The 11,989-nt window shown below is 47.8% G+C and overlaps 1 protein-coding gene across 1 annotated transcript; it reads right to left on the minus strand.

Annotated features, from left to right (window-relative positions):
- Positions 1 to 9,400: 9,400 nt before the first annotated feature.
- On the minus strand, positions 9,401 to 11,267 carry LOC142038549 (E3 ubiquitin-protein ligase RNF212B-like). Its single transcript, XM_075044009.1, has 4 exons — positions 11,044 to 11,267; positions 10,755 to 10,807; positions 10,561 to 10,635; positions 9,401 to 9,491 (listed from the first exon to the last, which is right to left on the minus strand). The coding sequence occupies exons 1-4, from the start codon at positions 11,141 to 11,143 to the stop codon at positions 9,459 to 9,461; spliced, it is 261 nt and encodes an 86-aa protein (XP_074900110.1). The 5' UTR covers positions 11,144 to 11,267; the 3' UTR covers positions 9,401 to 9,458.
- Positions 11,268 to 11,989: the final 722 nt, after the last annotated feature.

An 11,989-nucleotide genomic window follows, 5' to 3' on the forward strand; every position in this document is an offset into this window, starting at 1 on the left:
TATATAGACAGTAGACAACATAATCTAATTTGTTTGAATGCAGACTGTGTAAAGTGTGAAAAGGTACCTGATTGTTTCTAGGGATATAGCAATGTGTATGTGTGGCATATTAGCAGATGTGACCTTCTGGAACTGTTGTAATGCCATGTTTTGCTATGGAACTGCTTGCATTTTTTGCTCAACAATGTGTACCTTCCTCTGGGAAAGCACTACTGGCTGCACTTTGTGAAAAGGCATAGTGCTAGCCAATGAAATAACTAGTCTTTAAAGTTACAAAGCTTAGAGAGGGCAGGGCCTAATGCAGAGGATCTAGTTCTTTCTTCTGAAAATGAAGGCTGGAGTTCATTTCCAAGAAAGAGGAATCTCTTCACACTGGTCAATTCTTTTCCCTCTCACTGAAGAAATTAAATTGTGTGCATTTGGGGGAAAAAACAAAAAGTTTGGAAGGTAGCCACCAAAAGAACTTGGTCTCCATTAGTGCTGTCCCTAAACATGTCGTTGGTTCTGTAAACTTATGCCAAATTTTACTCTTAAAATATGAAGAAGTGTCCTTGTGGTGTACACATTTAAGCTTTTGAGAAAATTTCAGTATTCCAGAAAAATACAGGAACATAATGTAAAGCAGCTCAAACCTGTTACTTACTCTAACCTCTTTAGTGCAGACTGACTTGGCATGGAGGTGATGTGTTAAGAATTTTCTGGTTTATTATTACTATGTGTGAAATGCCATATTTGAATTTTGGTCTATTCCTACTAATGTGTTGTGGGTTTTGGATGTGTTTTGTAAACTGTTTGGGTTCAAAGAAATTAGTCAAGTATCTGTAAAGTTTTCTGTAAATGTTAAAGGAAATGATTTCATAGGTGTTGATCTGGATTATGTTACTGTGGAGAAAAAAATTGTGTCTATGAAACATCCATTTAACAGAATGTTGAAACTAGTTGGTTGCGTTTGTGAATGAACGCATATAAAAACAGAACCATGAGGGGTTGATCTGAGTGGTTGATCTGAATGCTAGGTGCTTGAAGGTCCACATCCTTTACAGCCTCTCCCTTAGACCCTGCTTGGATCTGGACTAGTGAAATAAAAACATCGGAACAAATACTACTTTGAAAAAACAGCTGGCTTCAATAATTTCAAAGATCTATTCTTCATAAGGTTGATATTACACTTTGCATGTGAAAAGGACACAGTCAACTGGAAAAAAAAATGCAGGTTGTGCTTACTGTAGTTAAATCACTTAATATGAAGAAGTTAGTAGAGGGGGAAGCATGCAGTGTGGACTGCCTCCAGCACATGATGGTCAAATTTGTAGTGACAAGAATCTTTTGTCTTGCTGAGGGATTATAAAAAGCTTACTTCCTTTTAATGCTTCTGTGTAGGAAGCTGCATTTCACCAAGCAAAAACAATTTCCCTGACTCTTAAGTTGTGTGTCCCTTCAATGCTGCAAAATGTAAATAAGGATACTTGAATGCATCTTTCTCAATTAAATGTACAGTGGATGTCTTCTTCAAATAGGATGGAGCTTAAAAATCACCTTAAAAATACTGGATCATATAATTTTGTCTACACATAGCTTCACTCCACTTGGAAGACAATTGGATTGGTTACGCAAGTCTTTCTGTAAGGTACAAACAGAGTCTAAGGTTTTGAGTGCCCAAGAATGCTCTTGTCAAGTAGGTTAACACGCACACAAACACCATGTAATAATTGTAGCGTTTGCTACATATCAAGGTGCTGCGACTAGATCACTGGTCGGCCCGGACCAGGGAAAGAGACAGATAACACACACAATGTGAGCGTCAACTTCCGCCTTTTATTGCGCAGTTAATTCCTTTTATACTAACAAGGGGAGGCGGGATTACAGATACGTCATAGGGCTGCGACTAACCCTCCATCTTTCCGTGACATCGCGAGATCTTCCGAACGCCGAACCCTACAATAATGGTGTAAGGGCTCCCCAGAACATCTTCAGGACAACGGTATTTTCTATAAGCAGCTCTTTTCATGCAACCTCAGGGAGTGTTGTGCTGCTCTTTACAGGACTGGGTGAGCGGTGTTGTCCTTGGCTGTGTGGGCTTAAACCTGTTTCTAATGTGCATGTCAAATAATTCCCTGTTAAACAGACTGCCAATCTGGCTGAAACCAGTGCTTCCGAAGAAGATAAAATAAAAGCTATGATGATCCAGTCCTGCCGTGAATATGATCCAATCAAGTAAGTGTTGATAATGTCAAATCTGTTCTTTGAAGATTATGGAAAAAACTGTAGAGGTGTTTGGTTTAACAAGAGACATACATGCGTACCTTGTTCTTTTATTCCTCCAAAACTTGTAGTTACATGAAGAAACCCTTGGGTCCACCTCCATCATCATATACTTGCCATCGTTGCAGAAAACCTGGCCACTCTATAAAGAACTGCCAACAAATGGGGTAAGATTGTGGGGGACTTCTGGTATTACTTGTTTTTTAATTGTTTTACCCTGGCAGTTAGGTAACAAGTACATGAATGCTCACGTGAAGAATTGTTTCTCTTGGGGTGAAATACAGAGCTTATATGGCAATGTTGCCAAGCCTTTCAGAATTTGAGGGAAACCTGGAATTAGAAATGTAAAATTTTCTTTTTTCTAGGTCATGGACATGAAATGTGTCCATAGATCTTTCTCTGTGAACTTTCATGCGTGTTTTCGTACGTTTCAATGTTATTGGAAATTTTTCTGGTTTTAACTCTTTTTAATGACAGTTCATAGGTTTTAGTAGTTCGTATAAAAAGATGCTTCTGTTGACCCCATCTACTGAACATTTGTGTGTTTTAATTAGATAAGCCTCTGGTTGCGTCTTCCTGCTGTTTAATGTTAGTCACTGAATGTAATGCATGAGGTATGAATTTAGCCTTCATATAGAGATGGTGAACGTAAGTTTCCCCAGTGAGTGATTCAGAGCACTGAATTAAGCTCTCCCTCTGAATTGCCCTTTGGAGGAGGAGGAGCGGCTTTGTGTCTCTTCTCTGAGCGGATGGTGAGCTACGGGCTGTTTCACCCTTAAGGAACCTGAGGGTAAGCCAAAGAACGTCGACCGAGTTCAAAACACTGCTCAAGCCTTTGGAACATCCTGGCTGTATTCACTTAGGAAAAGAAGTATTTTAGTTGAGCGACCCTTACGCTAGGTAGAAGGAGAGGATTAAAGGCTCTTGCTGCTTAAAATCATCATTGAAATGTCATTTTAAGTGTGGGTCTTAAGATGCAGTATGTCTGCATTTCTTGTCTCAACATGACAAGTTTTGGGTCTGTGCCCAGAATGAAAAAGACCACAGGAATTCCAATGAGTTTCTTGGTGGAGGTGAAAGATCCCAATACGAAGGGTGTTATGCTGACAAAAACTGGAAAATACACAATACCATGTGTTAATGTGTAAGTATGGAATTAATTGGACCGACCAAAAAGTGAACGAGAGAAACCGTGCATAAATGTCTGTATTGGCTTTGTGTGGCAAAGTTTTGGTAGCGGGGGGGGGGGGGGGGGTTACAGGGGTGGCTTCTGTAAGAAGCTGCTGGAAGCTTCCCCTGTGTTCGAGAGAGCCAATACCAGCCAGCTCTAAGACGGACCCGCCGCCAGCCAAGGCCGAGCCAATCAGCGATAGTGGTAATGCCTCTCTGATAACATTTTTAAGAAGGGGAAAAAAGTTGGGACAGAGGAAAAACAGCAGCCGGAGAGAGGAGTGAGAACATGTAAGAGAAACAACCCTGCAGACACCAAGGTCAGTGAAGAAGGATGGGGAGGAGATGCTCCAGGCGCCGGAGCGGAGATTCCCCTGGTGAGGAAGACCACGGTGAGGCAGGCTGTCCCCCTGCAGTCCATGGAGGTCCACGGTGGAGCAGATCTCCACCTGCAGCCCGTGGAGGACCCCACACCGGAGCAGGTGGGTTCCCGAAGGAGGCTGTGACCCTGTGGGAACCTCGCGCTAGAGCAGGCTCCTGGCAGGATCTGCAGCGCCGTGGAGAAAGGAGCCCATGCTGGAGCAGGCTTGCTGGCAGGACTTGTGACCCCGTGGGGGACCCACGCTGGAGCAGTCTGTGCTCCTGAAGGACTGCACACCGTGGAAAGGACCCATGCTGGAGCAGTTCGCGAAGAACTGCAGCCCATGGGAAGGACCCACACTGGAGAAGTTAATGAAGGACTGTCTCCCATGGGAGGGACCCTGCACTGGAGTAGGGGAAGAGTGAGGAATCCTCCCCCTGAGGAGGAAGGAGCAGCAGAGACAAGGTGTGATGACCTGACCGTAACCCCCATTCCCTGTCCCCCTGCACCACTGGGGGGGAGGGTAGGTAAAGAATTCAGGAGTGAAGTTGTGCCTGGGAAGAAGGAAGGGATGGAGGGAAGGCGTTCTGACATTTGGTTTTATTTCTCATGACCCTACTCTGGTTGATTTGTAATAAATTGAGTTAATTTTCCCCAAGCTGAGCCTGTTTTGCCCGTGACGGTGATTGGTGAGTGATCTCTCCTGTCCTTATCTCGACCCACAAGCTCTTTGTTATATTTTCTCTCCCCTGTCCAGCTGAGGAGGGGGGGTGATAGAACGGCTTTGGCGGGCACCTGGCTTCCAGCCAGGGTCAACCCACCACAACATCTGAGTGGCAATGCAACGAGGTTGACCTGCATCTGTCATGAGGAGGGAGGAAGCGTTGTCATTGTATCTTAACCTTAAAATCTGTGATGCTTTCTAATGTTAAAATAGGGTGGTCGTACTGTTCATGCCCCTGGAACTTGATTAAACGTGTGGTATGCTAAGAACCTGTATTTCTGCAAAAGATTTCAGTAGGGGTTACAGTGGGAGTTATTCTATGTGGAAGCTCGTTTGGCTTCTGCTTTGTGTTTCAAAGGCTTCTTGCAAAGTTTAACAAATAGCTGTTGGGCTGAGATTTCCTCCCTCTGAGTTTTATTAGATCTTATGGGTGAAACAGGCTGCAGATTTCCTGTTGCTATGAACTAAGAAAATACTGCTGTGTGCTGACAAGTGTGGCTGTTTTAAAATGCACTTGGTAGCACTTTTGGGTTTCTGTCATGGACCTCCTTTTGTAGAAGCTGTAACATGGACTTCTTCCATTTATAAAATGTAATTATGGGGAGACTAAGTTTACCCTGAGCCTGAAATTTACATTTACCCTCTGGCAAAGGAGAGGTGGGACTCATTTCACCTGATTTCTAGCTGTCAAGAACGGATTTTTCTCATCTGAGCTAATTTCTTTGTTGATCCACTGAATGGGAGAGCTCTGCAGCAGGAAAATTGTTCCCCCTTCCCTGTTCTAGTGTGGTGGCTATAGAAAAGTAGTTTCAACTAAATGCCTATGTTTTAGGAGGCTAATGTGGAGTGAGAAGAATTCCATCTCCTGTCTTCCTTTGATAATATCCAAAGCTTGGAAAAGTTTTCCTTTACCTACCTTTAATTTGTTTCTTTTTCCTTCCCCTTTCCCGTCCTCCAGGGAAGCTTATGCTAGAATGAAGAAGGAAAAGCCTCCCATTTTACCGGAGGAGCCATCCTCTTCCTCCTCAGATGATCCTACTCCAGATGAGATTTTATGTCTCATTTGTAAGGAGATAATGACTGATGCAGCTATTATTCCCTGCTGTGGAAACAGTTATTGTGATGAATGTAAGTGTGAACTCCCATGTTTCTTAATTCAAAACAGCACATCTGCTCTTCTGAAAGCAGAAAGAGGAGACAGCGAAATCACTTTGTTACCAGTTCTATTTTATACTTAAGTATACCCTGAATAGGAAAGGGCTCTTCTCATATAAAGGGGAAAAAAAGCCACAGAGCTTTAATAGTTAAATAAATAAATCAATAGTAAAATAAATAGCTTTTTAGTTAAATTTACATGCGGAAGGACGAGTATGAGAGGAGTGGCTGATTGTGCAGGTGATTGCAGTATTGGATATTGAGTGCATTTAGTTTGCCCACAGCCCCTTCTCTCATACAAAACTATATAGCCAACTCTGGTGACTTACGGTGGTCTGCAACAAATGGATAGTTAGAGGCATTTAATCCACATTTTCCTCCATGGGAGAGTTGGTTAAAACCTTCAGACCGCGAACCTAGTAATGGTTTTTTGAACCTACTATTTGGTTTTTTGAGACAAGTTTTATTTGTTAACCTTGAGGGTGGGGACTTCCCACTGTACTATATAGTGGGAAAAAGACTAGCTGAAACATCAAGACACAGCCTACTCTACATCTTCAAATGTTACAACAGTGACATACCAAAACTCTAGAGTTATTTGCTGCATACTAGAAATTTTTTATGCTATTGAACCTTTATAGCTTCATGCTCTCAGTTCAAGACCATATTCACCTGTTGATCATACACGTGTTTTTATAGTTGATTAGAACCCCCAAAACTTCCTTAGTTTGGCTAAATGCTATTTTGATTATTCTAATTGTACACAGGTATTAGAACAGCCTTACTGGAATCTGAGGAACAGAGATGCCCAGAGTGTCATCAGACAGGTGTTTCGCCTGATGCTTTAGTGGCCAACAAGTGCCTACGCCGGGTAACCTGATGACTTTTACGTAAAGTGCTTGTAAGAATAGGCTCTTTGTAAAAAGCTGAAAGGGAAGGAAATATTAATTTACATCTGCTTCAGCAAGGTTGAATTGAATAAGGCTAAATTTACCTTTCAAGTGCATTATCTGTTATCACAGAAGCTTACAACTCCTTGGAGACAACCTGGCAAATTCAGGTCATGCTTTTGTTTAAGGTGATTGCCTCGCTTTCAAATTCTGTGTTAACACGGCAGTACTTTGAATACAGACACTCTGAGTTACCAATCACTAGTATCAGTGTTTAATGTGATGTGTTCATGTATCGGCATGTTGATTTCTTTTGGGATTGATACAATTACTTGGGATTACACAAGTAATTTTACTCTGTGGAGGCTTTTGTTCGTACATCTGCTGAAGTTTCATGTTACCTTTTCGTAAATGTTTTTCTGCCTCTAGGCTGTGAGCAACTTCAAAAATGGAGCTGGTTACAGAAAAAGGCACCGTCAGCAGATGTGGCACCAACAGCAGCAGCAGCTGCCACTGCCACCACCGCCGCTCGTGACTCTTACACCTCCTGCTGCTCTGGTGACTGCTGCTGAACCTTCTACATATTCGTCTCTGTCAATCAGCAGTTTGTTGGAAGAGAAGGTAAGCTTTGTTTCAACATTTGCAGCGATTCTTGTATTTTAGTAGAGCTTATTTTCCAACTGTCCGCATTTATTCACAACGGCTGTCAGATTCCTGTACTAAGACAACCAGCATTACCAAGTCGTCTGGGCCCCCAAGGACAATCAACACTCACCACTGGTAAGGAACTGTAACTTTAGAATTTCTTTTAGAAAATGATCTTCAGATAAACTGAATGGGATTTTTTGCTTTTTCCTCTCTCCACTCCAAAAGGTCATCCAGTGAGAGCCGGTACAATTTGCTCAGCCGGTGGCAGACCAGGCTGGGAACTGTAAGTGTTCTAAAGAAATTCAGTCTATTAATACTTGTAACCTGTTAAATGAGGCTGTAACACATAAATTCTACAACAGCTGATTTATAATGAAGTAAGTGTGCACCGATAGTTGTATAGAATACAAGTGGTCATTAATTTTTAAATGGCCTACTTTGAATTGGCTTTAACAAAGGGGTATGTGCTCGCAGTAAGATTATTTACAATAGAAATCCAGTGCATAATTGAAAAGAGGACTCTGAAAAATGCACGCTTTTTGAGGAAACCATAAGTGCATCTAAAAATCAAATATAATTAAAGGATCAGGTGGAAAGCCAACCTTTTGCTCACTGGCTGTATAAGGCTGAAGAAATTGATTTCCCAATAGAAACCAGCCTCCAGCATTCTTTTTTGAACAACTTAATTGATTCTCATTGAGCAAATCATTGGAAAAGTCAAGGCTGTTATTTTAGGACAATTTTGTGTTTCTTCAATTTAGTCGTCTCAAATAGCCAAGCTGCTTTCTCTCCGTTGGAAAGAGAAGAGTCTGTTTTATCTATTATTGCTGTGCCAAGTCAGTCCTTCATTTTTTTATATAGTCGATGTTAGATAGACTGTAAGGGTGCACTGTGTTTATAAAATCTCAAAGATAAATCCAAACAAAAATGGGGATCCATCCCACAGATGATTTAAAATCTCAGATTCAGTAAGCAAGAAAATAACAATGCAGGGACAAGAACAGGCCAAGTACATCATCATGAGGCAACAGCACAGGAAGCATATGTGGAAGAGGTTAAAAGAAGTTTGAGAGAAGATGAGTTAATATTTGTGCAGGACTTTGAAGGTTAGAAGCATGAAATGTGTAAAATAACATCCCAGTTGCCCTCAGCATGGTCCCAGTTGCCCTCAGCATGGTCCCAGTTGCCCTCAGCATGGTCCCAGTAGCTCCCCATTGCCCCAGCATCGTCCCAGTTGCACCCCAACATAATCCCAGTTGCCCTCTAACATTGTCCCAGCATGGTCCCATTTGCCACCAGCGTGCTCCTAGTCACTCCCAGTATGATCCCAGTTGCTCCCTTTCTGCTCCCAGTTACTCCTAGTCACTTCCAGTCATCCTCACTGTGGTCCCACTTGCTCTGAGTATGATCCCAGTTGCCCGCAGGGTGGCCGCAGTGGTTCCCAGTATGATCCCAGTTGCTCCTAGTCACTCCCAATATAAACCCAGTTGCTCCCAGTTGCCCCCAGCATGGGCCCAATTCCTCCCACAGTGATCCCAGTTACACCCCAGCATAGTCCCAGTTACTCCCAGTTCCCCCAGTATGATCACAGCTACCCTCAACATAGTTCCAGTTGCTCCCAGTATATCCCAGTGTCCCCCAACATGCTCTGAGTCACTCCCAGTATGATCCAAGTTGCCCTCAGCGTAGTTCCAGTTACACCTAGTATATCCCAATCGGACCCAATGTGCTCCTAGACACTCCCACTTGCCCCAACATGATCCCGGTTCCTCCCAGTGTAGTTCCAGTCACTCCCAGTTGCTCCCAGCATGAACCCAGTTGCTCCTAGTCACTTCCAGTCACCCCCAGTGTGGTCCCACTTGCTCCCAGTATGATCCCAGTTGCCCCTAACATGATCCCAGTAGCTCCCAGTTGTCCCACCATGGTCCCAGTTGCACCCTAACATAGTCCCAGTCATTTCCAGTGTGGTCCCAGTTGCCCCAGCATGGTCACAGTTGCCACCAGGGTGGTCCCAGTCGTACCCAGTATGATCCCAGATGTTTCCAGAGTGGTCCCAGTGGTCCCCAAAAGTAAGAGGAGAGAACAGGGGGTAGGGAGACCCCTAAAAATTTTTTTGGGGGGGACCTACCCGTCTGCACCAGGGAGGTGATGCCGACCAGCCGGGCTGTACTCCTCTTGCATGAAGATATACGGGAGTGCCACCACCAGTGCTGCCACAGACCCCCCTTCAAAACCCCACAGAGGGGTCTCACCTGCTGCCCCCTCGCCAGCCAGGGGAGAGCTGTGGGGTGACAAAATGGGGGGTCAGTGAGGGCGGGGAGGAGATGGGGGACTGAACGAGGAGGGTGAGGGGAACGGGGGGATCACCTGAGCGCAGTGCAGCTCCCCGTTCTCCCGCCGCAGCGCCTCCAGCACCCTGCTGGAGCGGGGCTGTGATGTGGGGCAGACCCTCCCAAGATGGCGGCCGGGAGCGGCCGGGAGAAGTGGTGGGGGGACAGACACTCCCAAGATGGCGGCCAGGAGAGGGGGTATGGAGGGGCAGACACTCCCAAGATGGCGGCCAGGAGAGGGTATGGAGGGGCAGACACTCCCAAGATGGCGGCCAGGAGAGGGTATGGAGGGGCAGACACTCCCAAGATGGCGGCCAGGAGAGGGTATGGAGGGGCAGACACTCCCAAGATGGCGGCCAGGAGAGGGTATGGAGGGGCAGACACTGCCAAGATGGCGGCCAGGAGAGGGTATGGAGGGGCAGACACTGCCAAGATGGCGGCCAGGAGAGGGTATGGAGGGGCAGACACTGCCAAGATGGCGGCCAGGAGAGGGTATGGAGGGGCAGACACTGCCAAGATGGCGGCCAGGAGAGGGTATGGAGGGGCAGACACTGCCAAGATGGCGGCCAGGATGATAGAAGGACTCTCCCAAGATGGCGGCCGGGTAAAGGTGTGGGGGACAGACAATCCCAAAATGGCGGCCGGCAGAGGGTCTGGGGGCCACACACTCCCACGATGGCGGCCGGGAGAGGGTGTGGGGGGCAGACACTTCCAACATGGCGGCCGGGAGAGGGTGCGGGTGACAGACACTCCCAAGATGGCGGTCAGGATGGTGGAGGGACAGACCTTCCCAAGATGGCGGCAGGGAGGGTGGACCCCTCCCAAGACGGCAGCCCTTAAGGGAGGAGGGTGTCACCTATTGCAGGTATCCAGGATGTGGCGGGCAGCTTCCTTGTGAGAGGCCAGCAGCAGGCTGGACTGCGCCCGCTGGAAATGCCAGACCTGTGGGGCAGAGGCTGTGGGGCTGGCCCCATGGCTGCTGTGGGGTGGGCTGCCCTCCATCCTCCTCCTCCTTCTCACCTGGGTGTTGTGGATCAAATGCTTGAGGGCCATGTCAGCCGGGCTCTTGAAGAAGAGCTTCTCCTGCAGGCACACCTGTGGGGAGGGGAGGAGATGGCCACCAGTGATGGAGGATGAGGAAGGTTCACAATGGTGGCCAGGGATGAAGGAGGAGAAGGGTTCAAAATGTCAGCCAGCACGGGGCGGCAACTCACCTTGTCAGAGATGGGGAGGTAGCAGTAGTTGGTGGCGCAGACAGGGCACGGACCTGCGTGAGAAAACAGACACGAGCACCCCTCCAAAATGGCGGTTATGAGGGACAAAGTTTGGCAAGATGGGAGGGGGAACCATTTGGTGAGGTGGACGGGGGGCGGGAATCCCTCCCTTCCGCCATTTTATGGAAATAAGGTGAGGGGGATCCCTCCTTCCACCATTTTAGGGGTTCAAGGTGAGTGGGAAGTGGGGCTGTGTCCCTCCATTTTGTAGGGGTGAAGGTGCTCCTACCTGCGCCCCTGCACGCTGTGCGGAGGACGTGGCCGCACCTGGTGACGGCAAAGCGGGCTCCCTCTTGGCATAAGCAGCGGTTGTACTGGAACCAGTCCATGCTGGGGGGGGGTCAGCTGCCTGCTAGGGTGTCCGTGTCCCCGACCCCCATTCCCCACCGTTGCCTGCCGGCTGTGGTCGCACCAGGACCCCTGCACGCCTCAGTCTGGGAGGAAATGGAAAGGGGAACGGCAGTTAAAAAGGGCGGGAAGACTGAGGGGGCGGGGTGACCGCGGAAGGGGGCGTGGCCACAGATGAAAGGGGGTGGGGCCATGGTTAAAATGGGCGGGGAGGCTGAGGGGGCGTGGCAACCGCAGAAGGGGGCAGGAGGTGGGCGGATCCAGAGCGGAAAGGGGCGGGGGGGGGGGGCCCCTCGGAGCTGCTGGGAGGGAACGGCGAGTCCTGGGGGGGCTGCAGGGCCAGCGTGTGCTGGGGGGGTGATGCACCCCAAAACACCCACCAGTGTCTGACCCCAAAGCCCCAGGCACCCCCAAAATACCCAGAGACACCCCAAACCCAATAGGACCCCCCCCCAAATCCCTCCCTCTGACTCCTCAGGACCCCCCAAAATCTCTAGAGGACCCCAAAACCTCCTGGTTTCACCCCAAACCCTCATGCCCCCCCAAACCCCCAGGAGACCCCCCCAAAACCACCCCCCTGAAATTGGAGACCCCCAAGTTCCCTATGCCCCCCAAACCTTGCCCCCCCCGCCCATCAATATCCCCCAAAAACCCTTTTTGGGGTTCACCCCCTGTTTTGGGGTTCCCCCCCCTTGCTGGCAGCGCCCAGCTCCTCGCTAGTGCTGTTGAGGGGGTCTCCCTGTGGTGGGGGGGGACAACCCCCTATTCCTCTGGGGTCCCATCCATGTGCTGTGCCTGGGGAGGTTTGGGGGGTCATGAGGGGCCTT

Source organism: Buteo buteo, chromosome 13 (genome assembly GCF_964188355.1).
Source record: "Buteo buteo chromosome 13, bButBut1.hap1.1, whole genome shotgun sequence".
Taxonomy (NCBI): Eukaryota; Metazoa; Chordata; class Aves; order Accipitriformes; family Accipitridae; genus Buteo; species Buteo buteo.

What these genes read in the sequence shown, in the direction of transcription:
- LOC142038549 (XM_075044009.1), bottom strand. Translation starts at nt 11,143, where the DNA reads ATGGACTGGTTCCAGTACAACCGCTGCTTATGCCAAGAGGGAGCCCGC. An exon ending in ACCTCCCCATCTCTGACAAG is followed by an intron (nt 10,636 to 10,754) that starts GTGAGTTGCCGC and finishes CCCTCCCCACAG; the next exon opens with GTGTGCCTGCAGGAGAAGCT. An exon ending in ATTTGATCCACAACACCCAG is followed by an intron (nt 9,492 to 10,560) that starts GTGAGAAGGAGG and finishes GTCACCCCACAG; the next exon opens with CTCTCCCCTGGCTGGCGAGG.